This window comes from Vidua chalybeata, chromosome 3 (genome assembly GCF_026979565.1).
Source record: "Vidua chalybeata isolate OUT-0048 chromosome 3, bVidCha1 merged haplotype, whole genome shotgun sequence".
NCBI classification, from domain to species: Eukaryota; Metazoa; Chordata; class Aves; order Passeriformes; family Viduidae; genus Vidua; species Vidua chalybeata.
The window spans coordinates 13,064,545-13,088,067 of NC_071532.1; the positions used below are offsets into that span (position 1 = coordinate 13,064,545).

The window sequence follows — 23,523 nt, forward strand, 5'->3', positions numbered from 1 at the left end:
GGGAGAGCCTGGATTTTAATTATGTATTTTGCATCAGTAATGACTGGTACAAGTAAGTTACCAACCTGGCTAGTTACACAGTCTAAAAAGCTGAAAAACTACAGTTCTTATATGGAAATATGTCCATCAGGGATTCAAGACAGCCCTTGCTATTACTTTGTCATGGCTGATTTTTATTTGTACCATTAGAAAAAAAGGATGGGGGAGGGGGCCGGGAGAATGGGAAATGCTTTTTTTCTGTAGCCAGAAAAAAAAAAAACCCAAATCTTCAGAGCTATTTGTTGATAGTAAATCCTGAAGATTGCAAATGCCTATGTTAGTACCATACAAAGTGAACTTCAGTGGACTTCCCTTGTGAAGAAATATTACCATAAGGACCATTATATAAGCAATCAACACAGTACACAGGAAATATTTAACATGTCATCACATTATTACATAATCCTTGGAGAGTCAAAATTAGCAAGACTCTAACTGTTACTAAGGCTGTAACTCTGCCTTGTTTAGTGGAGGGAGAATCTGGCCTTCCAAATCTTTCTTATTTCTCTTTACAAGGGATAAATAGTATTGGCAAAAAAAAAAAAAAAAAAAAAAAAAAAGCATGTTAAATAGCATGCTATTAAAAGCAAAACAGAGCAAGATGTTGTAAAACATAGTTAGGGAAGCAATATTTTTATTTTGTCATCATAAAATAACATTGTTTGAAGATCACACAAATTTGATAGATCACCTTTTTTTTTCTCCAACATTAGGCCAGGACTAGAGTTGAGAAAGGTGTTCACCCATTTCTCTATAAATTTATACTTTTAAGTAAAATAATTTGATTCTCTAAATATGCACTTTAATTAATTATGCCACGCAGTAAGTATCTTGCTCCTTTGGTCAGAGATAGTAAATGAAAATTTCAAATACTTGTATCTTCAAATTTTAAAAACCCAATATACATCCTTAACCAAGGAGTATTTACGGTACACACAAGCCATAGATACAAAATACACAGTATATACATGTTTTGAAAACAAATTGGAATTTATAAAAACTCAACAGCCAAATCACAGTAATTGAGGCACTAAATTAAAAGTAGTATATTTTTGTCTTGATTATGCAGACTATTCTGTGAACAATCAGGACTGTTTCATAAATATATATTATCTACAGAATTTGCTGTGCCAAAAAAAGCCAGCTGTGTTTAAGCTTAAAGGAAAAATTGCACTTTGAGATTGTTAACAGTTAACTTCTCATTTTTAATTCTTGAATATAGTAATCTGGTCCCAGTGCTTTTGGCACAGGTATTGAGTTGCAGTTTTGCTACGCTTTATTATAAAACACAAGGTTCTTTTATTTTGTTCATTAAAATCTGAAGAGTCTTAAACAAACCTAGAACTTTGATACAAATCTATATAGCTACAATTGCTTCATTAAATAATATACACAAATATGCTCTTCCATCTTAAAACATCTCAACAACTGCATACAAAACAGTCACTTTTATTATCTCCAACTTTCTTAATCTTACTCATTATCAGTCTGCAAGTGACTGAAATATGGTTTCTGGCCACATCTTACACTAGATCACACCCCAGTATACAAGGACAGAAAATAAATGTATAATAAAAAGATTGGATAAATTAGAAGGGGTTTCTTGGTCTTGAATTCTTCTCCAACTAGCAATGATGCAGCACTGTATGCAGCCCAAAAGACTCCAAACAACTGAAAAAGAAGATGAACAGTCTTAACTGACATGACAAGAAAGTCTCTCCAAATACCACAGTAAAAATCACTTCTCTCAGTATAACATAGAGCCAGCTATGGAAGTAGTGCTTGTCACAGCCCAAGAAGTTTTGGCCATGTGGGGCTTGTAATGCATTTTCATACTGGTGGTGCAAAGATAAGAACCTTGCAGAGATTCACCCTGAAGTTAACATAATGCTGTTAGTAGTAATCAAGTAACAGAGGTTTCATGAACGCATATTTATTTTGAAGTTATTTATTAGTTAACTGGCAAGTTAATGATTTACGTTCTGACTATCATTTATCAGTAATCACAGATTATCAAATCTCAAATACAGCAATTTTGTTACTTATCATACTCTAGATGTACTTCAATTATACTGTTTGCCAGCAAGCTAAAGGGATAGAAATAATGAAATCAACAGAACAAACCTCCAGAAAGTGTACAGCTTAGCTCGTAACAAAATTTTATCAGTTAACCTTCCCAGGCTCATCAGTAACTTCAAAGGCTACCTAAAAGGGTTTTAAGAAGCACTGGAAGTGTTCAAGAGTGTTATGTCGTTCTGGGATCTTTTAGGGAATGTTGCTGGTTCCATAAAAGGTGTCCAGCAGCAGGTGGTATCAGGCAGGTTACATTTGTGCCTTGCATTCCCCCTCTCTAAATCAGAACAATCCTTACCTTCTCTGCAAAGGGTATGGAGAGCTTTGTACCGCTACCACTATGGGGAGGTCTCAGAACAATGACTGTCATATTCATGCTGCAGTGACTAAAAATAATCTGGATGATGGGGGAAGGGAAAGAACAGCTTATTTTCAGATTCTTCATTCTGAGGTTTAATTATGCATTCTCTTCTCAAAATGAGAATCCCATCTTTTTTGTAATGCAACTATTACAGCACAGCAAAATACTTAAATACAAGCTATTCTAGCAACAACAGGTGTTGTTATAGCAACAGCACTGTATATTCCCAAGCACTCAAATGGGAGCATTTAAAACTGCATTCACTTTCCACCATGCTAACCAAAAGGATCACAGAGCTCACTTTGTAGTTCTGAAAATTTTGACACATCATTATGTTTTCCTGAGCAGATTACTTGAAGTGTTAAGAAAGTGACTTAAAAATAACTAAATTCTCAATAGATTATATGAACTTACTTTTATTAGGGTAGAAACAACTTCAAATGATCCAACCACCAAAAGTACAGGTGCTATGACAATGAGGGGAAGTAGGGAATATCCTATTACACCCAGAACTTGGCCATAAGCAACCTGAAATTTTCAAGCACATAAAAATAAGCTTTTCAGTACCTAATCTCTGTCACCCAATACAATTTGTTCTTGTTATAACACTATGAATAATGATTATAATGTGTTATAGTAATGAAATTTCAGCTAAAGGAGGCTTGCTAGTATAAAAATTGGGTTTGTATGCTAAATCCTAAAATTAGAAATACGTTATCTTTTTTTTCCCCCATAAAACTGTAAATGATTACTTTCAAAGGAAGCATTTATATATGATACCCAGGAGCACAGAACTGCAACAGACCTCTCAAGGACCAGCTGTAGTCCTGGTTGTCAAAAGCAGCAAAGACATAATTTTCTGCATTAACATACTCATATCCATTAAACATAAATAAATACATAAAGCACATGAATGTTTTTAGTGTCAGCGGAAGAGTTAAAACTTCATCCCTGTAAGGCACAGAATTCTGATTTCCAGAATTCTTCAACAGATTGTGACTGTCTAGAACAGAGTTGTTCCATGTACTTCCATAACTACTTTTAGCTTCAGACAGAAACACCTGATTTTACCCTACTATGGTCTGAAATATTCCTGTGCACAGATAGGTTGCTTGGATTTAACAGGAAAAGTAGTGGCATCTTGTAAGCATTTTCTTGTGGATCATGATCCTTCATGACAAGATCTGCAAACCTATACTTTTTCTCTTCAGTTTATACATCTGATAATTTCCCATTTTGAGCCACAAACCAGATTGCTTGAAGGGCCTCTGGATTGTGTTGAAATGCAGAAATATCATGTAATCACATTTATGAAAAAACTTTTTACTTCAAAACAGCATTCACAAAAGAAGACTCTAGCAATTATGATTTAAAGGAAAATTTTAAAAAATTTAACTAAATAACATAGGACCTCTGCAACACTGGTGCATCATTAATGCAATATCCATAGTAAAAGTATAAAAATAAAGCATCATGGAATATTTAGCTCTTCACAACACAGTTCAGTGCATTTCATGCTGCAGATCCATTTTAAGAAGTTTTATCCTCCTGACTGTTCCACTGCAGCTGTCTGTGGGCCTTGCTCTAAGTCATTTTTTGTTGTTTACACCTGCATTGCTTAATGAGTCAATTTGTAAACAGCTCAAGCAGCTATTCCAACCCTGCTGGTGCAAGCAGCTGGAGAAAGGGATGCAGGTCACAACTCCAGCTGGCTCTCTAGCTGAGAAACATGCCCTGGCTTTCATACTTTGATGGGTTTGAAATGCATCAGGCCAGAGATGAAAACAAACACTAGCAGGTGCTTTACACACAGGGACATCTAACTGCTGTTAACACCCCATGTGAAAAAACAAAAACAAGTTTCCATTTAGTCCAGTGACCAAAAACTTGAAAGCATTTCTCCCTCAAGAATGGACTTGAGTTCTGGATCACAGGAAGCTGCTAGAATTCCTGGGACTCACAGCACAAATTTCCAGACTGTTTATCTGGAAGCAAGGACACCATCCATTGCACCAAGAGATTAGTTGATGATCTCTGTATTTTAGACTTAATTTTGGAGCCAGAAAACCTGAAATGTTGACTTTACACTTAGCAACTGCATCCGTTCTTAGCTGGCTACAAGATCCAAACCCAAGCACTATGAAAACCCAACTACTGCTGAAAAACATTGTCAAGAGACTTTACATTACCTCCCTCTACATCCTTTTCACATACAGGTACTTACTTCTCCTCCAAGAACTCTGGCCAGTAAAAAAATTGTCAAGGATCCAAATATCCAAATAGTTATGATCCAAGAAACAACCTTCAGAGATAAAGAACAATTCATTTATATGAGTAATTGCCCTTGTGAAAAAGGAAAATGCATTTCCATAATTGCTTTCACGGCAGTCAAGGATTTTATTACGCAAAACTGAATTCTGAATTGTGGCAAGAATAGTGTTTAGTATCACAGTGTAATTAGCAAATGAAGTTCAGAAGTTACATTTACAGAATCACATTAATGGTAAATTTGGTGTACATGGAATGCACATGCAATGTATTCTGTAAGTACTGTAACAGGAATAGGAAGTTGAGTTAAAAGTACCCTAAATGTCTTCATATCCCACCTATTACAAAATATGGGCTCAGACAGTTTTTAAAATACAACCAATATAAGGAGTTGTAATTCTCATTCTTTCACTTACAAAGATGCCATTTTATCCTTTACTCAAACTGAGAACACTCAGAAGACATAGGACTTTAATTCTCAGTGGAACTTGATGATAATGATGATGAGAACTTAATAAAGAGCCTCAGATTCCTGGGACCAAGTCTGTCATTGTTTTTTCTTGCTTCTTCCATAGTTTTGCTCTTAAACTACAGAAGAAATCCTAAAAATATTCTCTGGCTTAAAAAATCCTTCAAATTAACGTAGCTGGTTTTGGTGTTGAGCCACTGGGAGGACCAGAAGTAAAGCTCTCCTTTCTGAAACACCTTTTTCGAAGGAAACAACAGTCTAAGGTCCAGTCTCTGTATTTCCAAATATACAATGACTGAACTTCAAAAATTAAGTCAGTACTCAGTTCAATACTTTGCTTAATTAGAAATTCCATATTTCCAGAAGAATGAAATAGGAAAAACCAGATAAAAATCACAGCAGCACTAAAAACAATATAAGTGGCTTTATGCTATTTGTGGAAACAGCCTCTTTTTACTTCCTGTTTTCCTCCACTGACTAAAAGAAGAGGACCAGATTAAAGTCTTAGAGCAGAAGTGCTCATCTCTCTCCAGTTTAGAGCCTATCTTTGGGTTTGTCTAGTCCAGCTGCTGTCAGTCATCCTGTTGCTGGCTGTTAGCTTTCCTTTCTCATACATAGACAGCACTCCTGCATCCATATGGTAAACCCACTGCTCCTAAGAAACATTAGACCCAGTGCTCCTGTACAGGACGTACACAAACTGCAAGAGGTGGTTCACCTGTCGCAGGGTCAAGAAATGGTCCTTGCTTTGCCAAGGAGACAGGCGAGTGGCCCACCCAGAAGATTTGAACAATAAAGTGGTTTAGTCTACTCACTTCAAGCCTCATAGAGACAAGATACTGCGAGTGAATTCTTAGTCAGCATTTGGTACACCATATGGAAGCCAGAGGTCCCAAAGGGAATAATTTTATCCCACCATTCAGAAGAATCCTTGCATAAGCACATTCTGCTGGTTTACATACAGCTTATTGCCATACTTGGTGACATTTAAAACAACTGTAACCACACATTTAGTCATAAAGATTTCCAATGCAGGAGCACCTAGGCTTACATACAAATTGTTACCATAAATGATAACACTTCTTTATTTTAATCAGAACATAAAGAAAAAAGCTAACAGTGTTTATGGAAGTCAATTAAATATGCACAATGCTGCTGAGTAGCTATTCACCCTGAAGTTCAAAAGGAATTATGGAAAAAGTCTATTGACCAGAGGAAAGTTATTTGACTGCAACTGAGCAGGGAAGACAAAATAGCAAACATCACTAATGGAAGATTAAATATGCAAGATAACAACAGTCATATAGTATGAATTAAATAAGCATCTTTATTTGTCAGGAAATTAGAATTCATGCCATCCAAACAAATGCTTTTCGCTAACATTTTTTAGTAATAAAAAGCAAGTTAACAAAAGGTCACAATTAAAATGGAAAGATTCACTAATATAAACCCATTCGTATAAATCCATTAGTATCAATCTGGTTCTTCTAGAAACCACATCTTTCCTTTGTTTTACTGTATAAAAACAAATCTGACATTTCATCATGATTAACTTACCCGTGGGCTATTTAATACATTCCTAACTGCTGTCTTTCTACATATTAACTTGAGAAACAGCACTTGAAATGCCCCACATTAGTATGTGAAAAAAAGACTTTCTACCTACGTAAGAATGCAAATTGCTTAGCAATCACATCCCCAAATTTAGTTCAGATATCTTTTTAGGCAGAAGATTTATACCTACCTTAAATTGTCCATATAATGAAATCATTGAGAAGAAGAGGACAACTGCCAGAGGACCCCAAAAGTCTGGATTGTCTCTCACTACCTGCCTATTGAACCCAAGAGATGGCATAGGCATCAACACACATCGAATTTTGTAGTAAATATCCTTCAGATCAATGTCGAGTTCTTCCCTGAAATTGTAAAGCAAGTAAGTATTACTATACACCACAGTAATGAAATAGAGCTAAAAAATAAGTACAGGGGCAAACAGTAGGTTTATAGAGCAAGTCTCCTGTCAGCCACACGGCCCTCCAAAGCCACAACGAGCAAAGGAATAGTTTATCCACAGTGAAGCAACACCATAGCTTCATGCTGCATTCACTAACTGGTGGGACAATGTGAGATTTATTTAATTACTCAAAACCAAATTATATGACTGTCAACAGAAAACATATACAGCATACCCAGACCAGGCTGGATGGGGCTCTGACCAACTTGGACTGGTGAAAGGTGTCCCTACCCAAGACAGTGGTGGTGGAATTGGATGATCTTTAAGCTCACTTCCAACCCAAACCATTCTATGATTCTGTGATACCCTGAGAGTCTGCATTAAGATAGGAGGGTTTTTTTTCAGACACACTAGAACATGTGACACATTTGTGTCATTGTAACTACAAGTCAAAGACATGCACACATAAAGAATGTCTGTGTATTCCTATGCCAAGCAGTTTGCCATAAGGACACGTACTATGAAAATATTTTATTTCAGATTCTGAAAGAAAGAATACCATTACATTTACTAATCTTAAACCATTCCAAATACCAATTTTTTAAAAGAAAATGGAGTTTAGCTTCCTTCAAGAACAGTAGTTTTCAACAGACCAGTTTATGCCTATTGTTTAATTTCTGGCTTGTGTCCACTAAGGGTAAAATAAATACAAGTCACTTGAACTAGCAGCAACATGTATCAACAGATCTTGCCCTTCTCTCATTGCCTTCTCTACTTCCTGCTACAAGCTCTCTGCAAGCAGATACAAATTGGCCAGAAGATTCTTCTGTCCAGGACCCTGAGCTGGTACATGCTGCCCTGACTGTATTAGCCTCATGGGGAAGGAATCAGACTTCCCAAGTAATGGGCAATTCCACTTCTTTATGTGCAGAACCTCAGTCATGACAGGAATTCTGAAGAGTTGCAAGAGACTTCCAGCAGATATACTGCTCTACATTTAAGAACACAGTGAAGAAAAATGTAGAATTATATCCTAAGTCCATTTATGAAGGTTTTGTCCAAGGTTTTGTTTTTTTGGCTTTTTCTTCAGAAAAGCTGATGTGAGAAAAAAATGCAAAGATGTGATACCACAAATTCTGTTTTAAAAAAATAAATTAAATACTGTTAATTCAGTCCCTCAAGGCAATTTTTGGATTATTATTACTAAAGCTACTTCATAAGCAGTATTACTAACTGGTGACTAAGTAATAAAAATTGTTCTTTAACCATCACTGAATCTAAGGAACAGACTAGAAGCATCTATTTGCCACCATTTATCCAAAAAGGATGTAGCAGACCTATACTTTACCCTGTAGACTGCATGGAAATAATTATTTCTCATTGCCTAGGTCTTCTGACAGCTTCTCATGTGAATAAATGGTCTTTTGCATAAAGCTGACAGCTACCTCACCTGAAAATGATGGTAGCTGTATCAGGAAACAAGTGTTTAGAGTAAGGCTGTCCAATGAGAAAGTAAAAAAATTATAATCTCACTTTATTGAAAAAAACATTTGCACTGTAGCACTGCGCTGGTGAACTTCCCTTAGCAGGCTGCTGTTCTTTCAATCCTTAATAGAATTCAGATTGTAAGAATTCATTATGACACGTTTTTGGGAATAATCAAAACAACAAAATTACAGTAAAGTCAGAATTCCTATGTTGTCACCTCACTATACCAGTTTGTTTCTTAATTAAAAGTTAGAGGTTCACAAAACAGACATTCACACAAAGACCTACTTCTGCACACTTTAATTTAAACCAGTTCTCAAGTAGCACTGTCATTATTAAGCTCTCCAGACATCTGTTGTCTCCCAACACTCTCATCTGAGTTCTACACAGTACTCTCTGTCTCACTCCAATTTTTTAAAGCATCATTATTTGTAATTCACAGAAAAACACTGAAACAGTGAGAATGAAGTTCCTTAGGTACAGAACAAGGACCAGGCTGCCTGACTCACAATGTAATAAGCTTGAGATACAAACTTTCTTCAGCCAGCCAGGTTTCTATGAACAGAACAATGGATGTGAGACTTCCAGTTTTAAGGACATTATTGTCCTTCAGCACTAGCACCCTTTTAATCTAGCTTTATAGTAAAAGGCAGTATCAAAGATTATGAAGTTTGTGCTACCTTGGTTCTAACATCCCTACTGATTCACAATGCTTTTGCTTCAGAATAACTGACAGAACTGACTGAGATTTACTCAACAGGAGTCTTCCCACGGGGTTGTCCTAGTCTTTGATTCTTTCACAATATCAAGAAACATGAATGCATAAGATACAAAGAATACAGTCTCTTTTTTAAAAACCATTACAAGATCAACAGTTAAAAGCAGAAAAGCCATATAGGCTTTATACTTATGGAGATTAAAATCCATCATGAGAAACAATGTTTCCATTCTTGCACCAGAAAACACTTCATTGGTCAAGTAATTTGTCAAACAGAATTCTAGTCACAGCACAAGACTGTGGGACAATCAGAGACTACAAGTTGTTTCTTTTCCCTACACAGCTAATAAAGACCGATACCCAAAAATAATTACAACATACAAAAGTGGCTTGTTATCTTCTGGGTCATCATCTTCCACTTCCAGAAGCCAGCCATATCCTCTCTGTCTTAGGAATGTAGTTGCAGTAGATTCTTTGATGAATTCTCCTCCAAGATTCAGCTTAACATCTGGAGTTGCTATGGAACCACTAAGATCTAAAGAAAAAGGGAGAAAAATATAGACCTTTTTATGTCTTGCCAAAAGCCATTTGATTTTAAAAGTATTGGAAGATAAACAACAAACATATGAAGCTACATGTGTTGGTCATGCCAATAAAACATTCAAAGTTGCAAAATAAAATTATACTTTCACAGATACATAATTTGAAAGTGTACTTGTGCCTTTATTGAAATAGTAACAATGTTGGGTTAGGTCTCAAATACCAGCTTTTAGCTCTTAGATGGGATTCTTGTTTTATTACAAGTGTTGTAGTACAACAGAAAGGCTTCCATTTGTGCTTTATCATTAAGTGTTTCAAGGCACAAAAGGAGGACACTAATGAGAGTCTCACCATGCTATAAACTGTGGATTATTTATAATTTTTTTCAGATCATACTCTACTTCTTTTGGTGCCCATTTTTTAACAGTGGCATTGTTTCAGCCAAAACCACTTTCTGCTTTTATGTCAAATTTTTCATAAAAGGAAAACATTTGAAGATGTTTTAAATTGTAGCCTGTCTTCAATGTAGCTGAAAATGTTAGAGAAAGAATGCTATCAGAGATCCTTAGGCTCTAGACAATAAGAAGTTAGACAGTTATACAACTTCTCTTTGATATACTATGATCTTTTTCTACCACAGTACTGAGCAAAACAAAGACCAATTTATCTATGTTCTGGTTGGTCATGGCAAAATTGCCAATAAGTATTCATTTTTTTTTCTCATTTCATTATATATAGATGGAAAATAAAAAATATTATAGGAAAATAAATTAAGCAACTTCATGAAATAAAAGCATACATAAGAAGGGAGTAATTATCCCTTTAGGAAACAATGGATTTCCATTATCTGCTAATAAGGAAAAATCCAAACAGAAATATGTAAATATTTTCTACAAGCTTACTATAAATATATTGGGAATTAAAGAAAATATCTTTTGCCTTATCATCATTGTGTGTTTTTCACACATAAAAGTTCCTCAGCACAAATTTCCTAAAACACCTAACTATAGCAAGTACTTCTGAAACACTCACAGAGGCACGTCAGGTCATATTTGTAGATTACATTTGCAACATCCTCTTTGGAAATATTACAGTGCTATTGAAACAAAATTTGTACAGTGACAGAATCTCAATCTCTTCAGCCAACATGTCTCAAGTGTTCATCGACCATTCAGTATTGCAGTTAATTCAACAGAATTCTCCTTTCCAGACCAGCTTGCTAGGCCACTCAGATTCAAGCTCCTCCATAAATGCTTTTCAACTGTTTCATAATCCTGAGAGTTACTGATCCATTCCTTTGATTCTTGGAGCACCATTTGCACAGGACCCTGGTAAAGATCACCATAACTTAAAGCAGGAATTTCTCTTTGCTCTTCCCAGTCCCAGCACACATACACCGTTCTCACCAGACTCAAGCAAAGCCTTCCTCTGCTGTTTACAGAAGGAGGAAAAAAGAAAAATCTTAATGCCTGGGCATCAAGCTGAAGCCTCAGAAGTTTTCTCTTGATTGAGGGACCTTATGTCATTAAAGAATATTTGTTTCTGCTACAAGATAACACTTTTTTGCAAGGAGTGCTACTCTGTGCATAAATGCAGCTGTCAAAAAAGCCAACACAGCAGTCCAAGCAGCCATGTATTTCTCCTTTCTCAGGGACCACTGAGAACCCATCCTGAGGCACGGAAACTCCTTCACAAGTCGTATTTACCAAGACTTCTTTTAGCAGTTGATGAATACCTGCAACCACACTTTTGAATTATAAAATCTATTAACATGATCTTAAGTCTGTTTTGCAAGACAAAAACTGCAGAAACCTGGGGGAAAGGGATTGGTCAACTCCTCTTCTGCAGGCTGCTTTGAATGAGATTTTTAACTGCAGGGCAACTGGAAAATCTGCCAAGAACTGATGACATTGAGGGTTCCTAGGGAGAGTCCGGGTGCCTTCACTGCTCTCAGGCTGAACACCACAGAAGCAAAACCAAAGTCTCTCAGATGCCTCATTTCAACAAAGCATCATAGAAAACCAGCTTTCAGAACAGTCTTGACTCTTAATTTTGAAAAAGCAGTACAAGAGGCAAAACTCCAAATAGAGTGCTCTTTCCACTGTGTCTGGTAACCTAATTGTGAACATCTCTCCAGCTTTCTTCCATACAGCTCCCACAGAAATAAGATGGGGAAACAGTACAGCGAATTTTTATTTTTTCGTATGGACTGAGTTTTGGGAAACATGTAAAAATTAGAGTGCAATGCATAGTATTTTAATTTTAAAATATCAAGATGTTCAATTTTGCTTATGTTTTTCTTTGCTAGGGCAGGTCTATCCAGCACTCTGAGGACAGGACTACACTCAAACACACAGGAGATCACATCTTGCTTGTGCTCATAAAAAACCACAGAAGCAAGTGTGACTACAGGCTACACTGGTCACACAACACAACCTACCAGAATGGTGGCTTTACTGGATTGGGTTCAGCATTGCCCAACAAATACTGCCAGAGAAGAAGCAGAGAGCTTCTACTAAGAGGTACATGGATCCGTTTTCAGGCCAAGATGAAGAAGAAAAAAACAAAACAAAGGAAAACTAACCAGCAAAAAAACCCCAGCAACAAAAAAACCCACAGCCATGACAGTACTGTTGACTTGTATTTCCTTTCAGAAGGACTGTGAAGTTCACTAAAGGACAGGTATTCTACAGCAATTTCTCCACTTCAGCAATTCCTTTCCAGGGTGGGATACATGAGTAAGGATTTATATGATTCCATAGTCACAATTTTAAGACTAACGAAATACATACATGAAAGTTGAATCCTTGTTATTTAAACGGGGAGAGACCTAAAAATCATTCTCCAACAAAGTAAGTTTGCACGATATTGACTCCTGTATGTTCAGTTTTGAAGTTCGAAGGCACATCTTCACGGCATGCTGGCATACCACTGCTGTTTGTGCAGCACTTTGGCAGCAGGCCACGCTTCAACCCCTAAATTACACACATGGCCTCTTTTTTCTCCTTCATGACTGTGCCGCAATGAGACACGGCGCAGACACTTTGGCACATTACAGCAAACGCGAACATACGACACAATCTTCGGTAAGACAACAAAGCGGGCTTCCAGAAACACGGGAACCAGAGGAGCGGGCAGTGACAGCGGTCACGGTTATGTCACGTAGCTGGGACAACCTCGGCTCCGGCTTTCAGAGCAGCTGGGAAGCGGAGCGGCACGGCCGCCTTTGCCACCCTGGTGCCGCGGACGCGGCAGCGGGGCGCACCCGCGGCAGCGGCCCCAGGGCAGCGGCCACCTCGGCCCCCCGCTCCGCCCCCAGCCACGACACCAGCCGCGGGGGCGGCGGGACGGAGGGCAAGGAAGGCCCCTCCCGTCTCTGCGGCCCGGGAACAGCCCGTTCCCCCCGGGCCCGGCCGAGCCCTTGCCTCGGGACAGCGAGCGAGGCCCTGCCCGCGGCCCCGCACTCACCTTCGGCGTCCGCCGAGGAGACGAAGGTGAAGTCCCCGCTGCTGGGCGCGTAGAGCGGCGGCTGCTGAGCGCCCGGGGGCTGCATCTCCCCGCCCTCCGCGGGGGCTGCGGGGCCGGCGAGAGGCGAGCGGGTACCGGGGCCTGGGGCCTCCCGGGTCCCTCCTGCAGCGGCGGCGGCGGCGGCACCGAGCCCAGGGCGCAGCCGCCTCACGGGGCGACAACAAGCGGCGCCGCCCCTGCCATTGGCTGCTCGCAAGGCGCGCCCGGACTGGCCGCCGGTGCTCCAGCGCTGACTGGTCCCGGCGCTGTCCCGGGAGTGAGGTCACTTCCACTCCGCCGCGAAGCTCCTCCTGGTGAGCCGAACCAACCAACTTCCCTTCCCTTCCCTTCCCTTCCCTTCCCTTCCCTTCCCTTCCCTTCCCTTCCCTTCCCTTCCCTTCCCTTCCCTTCCCTTCCCTTCCCTTCCCTTCCCTTCCCTTCCCTTCCCTTCCCTTCCCTTCCCTTCCCTTCCCTTCCCTTCCCTTCCCTTCCCTTCCCTTCCCTTCCCCTCCCCTAATAATGCGGTCAGGCATGTTTTGGACTGACCTGCAGAGACACCTGCCGTGTCACTAAAGAAACTGTAAAATAATACAGTTGAGATGTTGCCAATCCCTGTTATAAGAAGGAAGATAAACACTGGCTCTGGTTGTGGTCTGTGCTTTGAAGAATCAGTATGTGGGATCTCACTTTTCCTGTATTCAATGACTTAACAGAAAACCTCCCAGATAACTCAATTTAGGATATATCCATCCCTTTGCTCCCTACTGAATACCAACATTTATTCTGAGAGGACACATTTTTTTCCTGACATCTCGAGGGAACAGGCTTAAATGTGGCATTCATGTGACATATATTTGATTCTATTTCATACATAGATCTCATTAAGTGCCATGGGATATAAATATAAATGTATTATAAATTGGAAAAGTTGCAGGTCCAGAAATGGCATTAGTGCAGTGCTTTGATTTGTAGAAGGATATATATATATATGCTTCATATATCCTTTTTCATATATATATATCCTTTTCCATATATATCCCAATAAAGGAAATCACTGAGAGGTCCATCTCAAAAAAATTTTACCAAGTAAAACCCAATCTGTTTTTTAAGGAAAGAACATGACTGGGAATTCCTACTTTGCCATATCCAAGGATCACTCAAATTTGCATGTATATCAAATACAATTTGGGTTCAGGTTCTCTGTGGGTATTTTACAACAATTATCAGCTTCCTTGCAGCAGCAGCAGGAAAAAAATCACCTATAATTGCACATAACCTATTTTTAAATCAAAAATTGTCTTGAGAGTACAAAATGCCCCTACAGATACTTGTACAGTCAGATTTTCCCCTTTAAAAGGTGAACAGTCAAGACATCAAGAGCACCTCATTTTCTTAGCTATTATGTGGAACTTCTTTATTACAAGACCTTTGCAATAGGCTTCTTTCAGTTTCTGAAAATAAACTTTTCTCTTTACTCAGTTACAGCCAGCCTGTTAGAGTTCAAGGAGCTTTTGGATTATACTTTTAGTCATATGATTTACTGCAAGGAGGTGAGAATTGCACCTCTTCATCCTTATGGATCCCTTCCAATTTGAGACATTCCAGATTCTATTATTATATTTAACTACATTGCTATGAGTGTGTTATTCCCTGTTGTTGTTGGGATTTCTTGGATGCTTCTGGAAACTGCCCTCCATAGGATGCCAGACAGGTCTGTTATTGGGCAAATTTCAAATAATGAAATCATAGAGTTATTGAACCATTTAAGCTGGAAAAGACACTTCAGATCAAGTCTAACCATTACCTTAACACCACTAAGTCCACCACTAAACCATGTCCCCACATGCCACAGCTACTTTTTTGAATGGTGACTCCACCACTTCCCTGGACAGCCTGTTCCAATGCCTGACCACTCTTTCAGTGAGGAAACTCTTCCTTTAGCCAATCTAAACTTTCTCTGGTGCTTGAGGCCATTTCCTCTCATCCTGTCACTTGTTACCAGGTAGAAGAGGCAGACCCCCCCCTCACTACACATCTTCCTTTCAGGCAGTTGTTGAGAGCAACAAGGTCACCCCTGAACCTCCTCTTATCCAGGCTAAACACCCCCAGCTCACTCAGCCACTCCTCACAGGACTTGTGCTCCACACCCTTCACCTGCTCTGTTGCCCTTCTCTGAAGCGCTCCAGCCCCTCAATGTCCTTCTTGTAGTGAGGGGCCCAGAGCTGCACACAGCTCTCAAGGTGGCTGGTTTTAAGCTGTTTAGTACTTGTCTCCTAACAAGACAAACAGCATACACTGCTAGAACAAAACTTGGTGATTTGGGGCACAGAAGTAGTGTACCTCTTGATAAACACAAGGAGTAGTCCTCAGGGCACTGTAAAAGGGTGGGAGGAGACAAAAGAGAAAGAGATGAAATATCACACTGGATCAGCTTTGAGGAGGAAACTTGGGACAATGGTAGTTAATGACTGAATATTATGCAATAAGATGAGTCACAAATACATGTTTTATTAGGGTGCTGAAAAGGAGCAGTGACAAATGAGGCTGCATGACAGGCTGAGTGACTAGTTCTGTCTCTGCTTGTTTCATAGTTTCATGCACTGGACCCTGTGCTGTGCATGTGCTGTATCATTTTCTAAGTATAAGTGAAATACACATAGGTTGATGTGAAGCAGAAGACAATTTTGTGACACTGCTGGTACCTAGAAAAGTCAAGATATTCACTATTTGAAAATATTTTTTGTGTTTTCTCATTGTCTGATTGTGACTGTGATCTCTGTATGAACACAAGCAGTTAAGTAATTTTATTTCTCTACTTTCTTTCTTTCTCTATAAATAGACTATTTATAAAGACATTAATTATCATTCATTATCTACTTTTAAATATAATTTTGATAAGACAAGAAAATTTGCTTTAATTATTTCCTTTTCTAGGGATTTTCTGACCAGCTGAGATCCAGATGGAATTTCACATCTAAGAGACACTGAATGAGACAAAGGATAGATGTTCTGCCCATGCCTATGTATAATAACAGTGAGTCGGTTTTTAAGAGTTGCTCTTCTGGATGCTCTGTCATACATAAGTAGTGAAGGATCAAGAAATCCACCTGATCCAAACACTCTGGATTTTTCTCAGCGTTTGCTCAAATACTAAGATTTTCGTCTCCTTTTCTCAGCCTCCTTCTTTCAGACTACAGAGGAGCAACCCTCTGTCCCCTGGCTGAGCAGTGCCAGCGGAGGGCACTCTAGCACTGCTTTTGCCAGATCAGCCCTTGTCCGGAGTTCCAGGTCAGGGTTTGTTCCTGGGGTGGTGGTGGGGGGGTTGTTGTGTGAAGTGCTTGAAACCAGCTGACTAACGCTGTTTCGCCCAGACGCTGCTGCTGCTAGATTTCTTAGCAATTTCTGCATTTTGGGTTCTGCACACTTCAGGAATTGCCTTTAGTTATTAAGGCCCACACCACCTGTAAATATGTGAGCAATCATGAAGAGTTCTTTTTGGTCTGTTGAAGTTTAGGGTGTCTTACAGCTCCCTGCACATAGCCACCCTTCCATGTATTTTAACTGTTGGCAAAGGCTGGCTTCATTCCTACCACCAGTGGGATTTTGCTTTCCCTCTGGCTTACTGTATGGTAGAAAGGAAAGGGAAAAGGGAAAGGAAGCATTTCAATAGGTTGTAATAGGCTGTGCTGCATAAAAATGCCATTTTGGATTATCACAAATACAACTTGTCTGCCATTAGGAAAGGGTCCTGTTTTATTTTAATTTTAGACATTCAAGAATCATGCATTATGTGAATTTACCAAAACATATTGTAATAATTACTGTGTGAAAAGGAAGTCAGAACCACAGATGTTAAGAGTCATCTTCTGATTTCTTTGGGAAGTTTGGAGCCAACTGCCATGACGAGGCAAGTAGGCAGACTGCTGTGGAGTTTTATTCCTAATGTCTCAGAGTAATATCAGATTAGGTTAATTGTTATAACATATATCATCCACTTTGAAATGTCTTTTGCATTTGCATCTAGGGTTGTTAGAGCTTCTCTTTGGGCCTGCCTCACTATATCTGGTTACTTGAGTCAGTGCTGCTCAGATTTGTGAGGGCTGGCCTCTTGGAACAGTATGACTTGCCAAACAGTATGTTTGGCTTAGTCTAGATATCAAAGTCCCACAATAAACATCTCATTCATGAATTAAAGTTACCATCTTTTAATGAAACCAATAAAGAATGAATGAATTAAATGCATTGTAAATACACTCATTTCTGCCGGTAGCAGGAATATTTACTAACTGGACCATTAATTCTGGACAGAAAAACAAGTTTTTGATAGCTGTATCATAGAACTTCAAATACTTATGAACTGGAGCTTGCTTTACATCAAAAAAACATTCTCTAATTTTTCTGGCAACAGAAGGGCATTGCACAACTTACTCTGTAAGCAAACAAGATATGAAGTAATTATATAAGAAGAAAATTTGTAGAGAAAGTACCCTCAGATTATATGGAGACAGTTTTTGACAAACACTACAACACTTTGCTGCTTACTCTTATTTTATACCACAATAAAATAGATTGTGCTGAGAATGTGAATGTTTTAATAACCTCTGAAGTTTGTATGCTACTACAACTTGAAAATCCTACAACTTATTTAGAAAAGTAATTTCTTAAACATTTGCACTGAAGTCGTCATATGTTCTGTATCCTAAATGCCACAAAGTATCAGAGTGCTCCTTTCAAGTTAGTAATGCATACCACAGTCAAGCTGATCTGACAGACTGACCCCAGAACTGGTTAATCTGCATGAACTGCCATTCAGGTTGCAAAGGTGACAGTTTCCCTCTCTGACCTACTGCTGGCTTTCTGTGAGGTCAGTCACTGGATACCGAGGTTGAAAAGTTTGCGTGTTTGCTAGGGCCACACAATCCAGTGACTGAAATGGATATGGCAATTCATTTGTCTGCCTTTGATGACTTTGTAAAAAAATGCTTCTCCTGGATTTTTTTCCACAGGAAGATCCCATTTGATCTTCTATGAGTTACTTTCTCTGGGCTGAGGGGTAGTTCATATTGATTACATGATACAATACCTGATCAGTAGGCTGTGTTTATCATTTTATGCAAACAAGACTTGCCATATAATTGATGGCATCAAAATACAGACAGCTGTAGTATGTGAGACAGTAAACATCTAATTCTGTCTAGCACTTTGCTGTGTCCAAGGCATTAGAAACATACCAAAACAGTTCAGCTAAGAATGTGACCTGTTATTTTTTTTTCCCCATCCCATTCATGGTTGAAAGTATCAGAAATATGAGAAGACTATGGTTATTATACGTGAACCATTTCACAGCTATTGAGGATGCCATAACCTACATTGTGAGATAAATCCCTGATGAACTAAGCGACCTTGAAGCAATCCCACTAGGCAACTGCTGTATCTCCAGAGATACTGTGGAAATTCTAGGTAAAAATAATAAAAGTAACTTTACAATGGAATATGTGTGTTTTGAAAATCAATACATAATTTTGTAACAGAAGGAAAAAACATAATTCTATGTTTCTATGTCCTTTGTTGTTCTAACCAATATGTTAACAGATGGCTTAAATAACAGAATGGAGGATACACTTACAAAATTTTCATGATACTGAGTTTCAAAGGCTTAAAAACCCTGTTGGAATACAAAACCACAGATCAAATTGGATGTACTTCAGAAGTGATTCAAAAACAACAATAGGGAATTAATTACAGATAGATGTAGAAAGCTGTAGCTGGGAATGAGTCATCATTTTCATTAATATAAATGGAGGTTTACCTGTGTAACTGATAAAAATTGAGGGTCTTCTATGAAAGACTGGAAAAACTATGCTTTTGCAGAAAACATGTGTTGGTGAGTCCTGAAAAACAAGTCTGTATTCAGCCTCGGTAGGATTATTAAGAAAGGCACAGAGAAGTCAAGAGAAAGCACCAAGAAGAGCTAGAGGTTAATAAAATGTGACTTATAAGAAATAGTTTAGCTTTGTTTTGCTTGAGAGAGAAGTCTGAAAAAGAGCTTTCCCAGTGGACATACAATCTCTCATATTTGAGAAATACTTTTCTCTATACCACATATTGACTCAGCAGCTTGAGGATTATCTGGATCTCCTTGTTGGCAAGTGAGACTGGAGTGAGAATAGTATCATATCCTCTTCTGGAAGAAACAAGTCAAAAGAAATTAAGGGAGAGCTGACCTGGCATTACCCTCAGATCTAGCAACCTGTAACACCCCTCAGTCTTTAAATGATTTCAAAGAGTGTTCACTTTATCTGTGTGGTTTTTATGAGCTCATTTGTATTAGCTCTGACATTAACTACCTAGATTAGGGAAAGCTCTTAAGAAAAAAGGTAACAAAATCTGCAACCTGATGGATAATAGGTAGATGTTTTACCAGCGGGCTTTTTCCAGTGTAATAATATAGTTGTCTGACCTAGCAAAAGGAAACTTTTCCTACCAGCAGGACAATTCTGGTATAGTTACACCTCTATAATTCATTACGTAAAAATTTATTGCAAGACAGAATATGCTAATTAAAACTTAGACCTCTAAAATCACAATAGAGTAATTAGAGGATATTAGTTCTACGAAGGAGGGCTGGGGTAGATGTAAGCAGAAGCTATTCTGTAGTTATTTGTCACAAATTAATTCTTACTCTACATCAAAACAGCAGATAGCTTATTTTAAGTGACTTTACCATCTTTAATATACCACCACTTTGGTTTACAAAAAGAAGTCACCATTTATTGCTTTCTTTCACAGTAAGCCATCTCACATTTAACATGTGGTAAGAGTTGACATCTGGATATTATAACAAAGTTGCAGGTGTGCTCTCAAGTTCATGTTGTACCTTCAGTTTACAGGAAGACTGAAACCTCTTTAGGTCCTGGTGTAGACAAGTCAGAATGTAATCTCCAGGCCCCCAGAGGCCACAGATGTCCCAGGAGAGCACCGTGCAAGCAAGGCAGCTCCAAACACAGAGGAAGAAAACAAACGAGTCACTTGGCCACCTTTGTAAAAAGTGGTGGCCAATCAAAGACAGCACTCTTTGCTTCCAGTGTGCCAGTGGAATGAAGGGGCAGGAACACCTGTGACAGCTGCTGTTTCACTTCCCTAGGCACTGTTAAACCATGGGTGCTTCTACATCATAAACCCATTAACTCTCTGTTATCTCTTTATGTGCACTTGTGCCTGTGGGCTCTGTTTTGTGCTGGGCAGTGCTTCGGAACTGTTTCATTCAGCTATTTTTGCCCTGCCAATGAAAAGAAATAGAGCAATTTTCCTGTAGTTTGGTTCCTTCAAAGGCATGATTCCAATTCAGCAAAGAGCTGATTTCAGTGAAAATGTGTAAGTTAACTCTGTTGAGAAAATCTGACATAGTATAATTATTTTTCCCCAAGCAGAAAAATCCTATATCAGATATATGAACCAAAAATGGAATAAAGCTGAATAAAATAGAAAAATTGCTTTAAAATTGCTAGGGTGCATCTGTGAAAACGGACACATGCATTTTTGTAGTAAATACTTATTTTTAATTTTGATGTAGAACAGAGATCTCAGCATAATATGATAAAGAAGATACTCTCATCAACATTTAAGAATTCCAATCTTTTCAGTTTCTTAGTTGCTTAGCAGAGCAACTTTGTGCTTCAAAGCTCTCTTTCAGATTGGTCAAAATATGAAGAGTAACCAAGCTCTTGGTTATCTCTTCATGTCACTTCTCACAGCTGAATTTGGTTTCTTTCCCTCCTACTTCCTCAGAAGACTGTACTTCTCACCAATGATTGTAGTTAATGTTGTTTACAGCAGAAACAATTAAAAGTTAGAAAGACTTTTTATTATGTGTTTTCTTTTGTTTACTCTTTATCACTGCCACCTGATCCTGCAGATCTAGTCAAATCCCTTGCACTCCACAGCTTTATTCTGTAAGAAAATACAAGTAGAAAAGCACACACTCTATTTTCTGGTGGATATTGAGTTGCAGCATACTGTGTGTTTTTGTCTTGAGATGTATGACAGCTAAGCCAAATGATACAAACCAAAAAGCTCTATTAGGCCTCATAATTAATGTACAAGGCTGTGGACAGATGTTTGAATCAATCAAATGAAAGGGCTTCATTTTCCATTTAAACGTAGTTGCAAAAATTCATCTCTAGAAAGCTGCTGACAGAATAGTGTTAATGGCTGTTGGTGAACCAGAAGAAGAAAGTGTGCAATCCAGGCAGGGAGCCTTGTAAGAGCAAAATCCTGAACAGATGGTAAAAATTCAGTCCTGGAACTTGAAGGGAGATGGATGATTTTTTTTTTTTTTTTGAGACCTTAGGTAGCAAACCAGGAGCTCTGACATGATACTGAGAAATTGGAATGAACAAGAAATATTTACTTTTTGCTCCAGGTGCCTGTGCAGCTTTGTTGCCAGTTGGCATTTCAGACATAATAGGACCAAGCTGGAAATGTGAGCCACAGAGCAGTCAAATTTTGGTGAGGCTGAGAAAGAAAATAAGAGCCAGATGAGGGCTTATGGCTCAAGCTATGCCAAAAGTGAAAGGACTGTGTGAGCCCTGAAGCAATCTACTTCCTAGAGCTAAAAATGAGTATAAGGAGTATGTATATTTTTTTGGTAGAGAAAAGGAAAGAAGAGAGCTGAAAAACATGCCCATGACGTTGCAAAAATGAGCAAATGATGCTGTTCAGATAGCTGGAGATAAACCTATACAATTTTGATTTGACAGTGTTATCAAATAGAACTGCTGGCTTCACTTGTTTTTAGCTTCTCATGCTATTCAGCCATATTGTCCAGTCTGAAGATCTTCTGTGTTCTATGGAAAAATTGACAAAACCACACATGACTTAATGATTGCAATTAAAGGGCTATTCTCTTCTTCCTAACATGTTATGTTGTCTTTTATCCCAGAGTGTCATTTTTCCAGAGGGAGCACATTGCAACAGCAGCCTTTTGCCCTCGCTTTGTGCTGATGCACGTAAATACTATAGTGCACAGCAGTAGAATATCAGGCACTGGAAATGTGGAATATTATGCTGTATAGAGAACTAGAGTATGTTCCACGTCTTGTGAGATCAGAAACAAGTGCCATTAACTACAGTCTTTGGAGGGAATCCTTTGTTTACAGTAAGTAGTGGGAAAGCCTTTCTTAGGACTGCTGGTGGGGGAAAAGCAAGCAGCTGAAGAACAGTGTTTTAAACACTTTCAAAAATTGGTAAGTGAGCCTTTGGAAGACAGTTCTAAAGAGTAGTGAATTGTAGCCTGTGGATAGTCTCAATCCTATCAGAAGAAAGGCATAATAAGACCAGATCCCAGTTTTTCCATGGTGGAATCATTGAATAAGCTTACATTATATAAAACACCACATTTCAGTACTTCTCTAAAGTATTTTGGAGTGAAAAATTAACCATCAGTGTCCTCTCCTCCATCCTGTAAAGTAAAGGAGCTGGAGACACATACAGCTGAATTTTCAGATTTTCTCAGTTGCTTTCCCCAGTTTTCTTCCACAGTATCTTGGAACGATATTCTTTTCTATTTTGTATATGCTTGTAGTGAGCACAGTAGCGCTCCCTGCAAACATGAACAATTTTAGGTTTGTTTTTACAGCCTATCCCCTTCCTTCCTAAAGATCTGATGATTAACAAGCTGAGTTATAACATATTCACAACTTAAAGATAAAAACATGCTGATGAGATACTTAAAATGTCAAAACACAGACATATACAAAGCAGGAAACTGCACCCTACAGAAGAACATTGTTTGTTGCTACAAAATTGTTGTGTAGTGTGGTACAATACAGTATGTTTTCAATGATTTATGAACAATCATTTAACCTGCCTTCTCAGCCCTCTGGACCTGAATTAGCCTCTTGATAGCTTTGATTAACTTGGCCTCCTTCAGTCATATAATGCTGGTTTTGCTTGTAGATAAGCAGCTTTTGGTTCGTTGTATTTGGACTGTTTCCCACAAGTGGTATAAATGTGTCCTTAATGCTTCTTACAAGTTTGTTAATAAGATTAGAAGGATGACTGTAATATTTGTTGATTACTATCCAGTATACTGCTAATCCATTAGC

General features: G+C 38.6%; 1 protein-coding gene and 1 long non-coding RNA gene across 4 annotated transcripts; one reads left to right on the plus strand and one right to left on the minus strand.

The window, feature by feature from the left end:
- Nucleotides 1-656: 656 nt before the first annotated feature.
- Nucleotides 657-13,463, minus strand: YIPF4 (Yip1 domain family member 4). Of its 3 annotated transcripts, XM_053937498.1 has the most exons (7): nucleotides 13,379-13,463; nucleotides 9,752-9,905; nucleotides 6,955-7,126; nucleotides 4,698-4,775; nucleotides 2,888-3,001; nucleotides 2,411-2,509; nucleotides 657-1,710 (listed from the first exon to the last, which is right to left on the minus strand). In XM_053937498.1, the coding sequence occupies exons 1-7, from the start codon at nucleotides 13,461-13,463 to the stop codon at nucleotides 1,573-1,575; spliced, it is 840 nt and encodes a 279-aa protein (XP_053793473.1). In that variant the 3' UTR covers nucleotides 657-1,572. The 3 variants fall into 3 exon arrangements, with proteins under 3 accessions (XP_053793473.1, XP_053793474.1, XP_053793475.1); XM_053937499.1 differs by lacking the exon at nucleotides 2,411-2,509; XM_053937500.1 differs by lacking the exons at nucleotides 2,411-2,509; nucleotides 2,888-3,001.
- Nucleotides 13,464-13,612: 149 nt separating this feature from the next.
- Nucleotides 13,613-21,280, plus strand: LOC128785200 (uncharacterized). The gene is made up of 4 exons (XR_008429803.1): nucleotides 13,613-13,731; nucleotides 16,352-16,451; nucleotides 18,714-18,877; nucleotides 20,301-21,280. It is a non-coding gene; the product is annotated as an uncharacterized LOC128785200 (long non-coding RNA).
- Nucleotides 21,281-23,523: the final 2,243 nt, after the last annotated feature.

Excerpts from the sequence above, each read along its gene's own strand:
- YIPF4 (XM_053937498.1), bottom strand. The coding sequence starts at position 13,463 with ATGCAGCCCCCGGGCGCTCAGCAGCCGCCGCTCTACGCGCCCAGCAGC. Across the intron at positions 4,776-6,954 it reads CATTATATGGACAATTTAAG|GTTGTTTCTTGGATCATAAC; the intron begins GTAGGTATAAAT and ends TTATCTCTGAAG. Across the intron at positions 3,002-4,697 it reads CCAGAGTTCTTGGAGGAGAA|GTTGCTTATGGCCAAGTTCT; the intron begins GTAAGTACCTGT and ends TGAAAATTTCAG.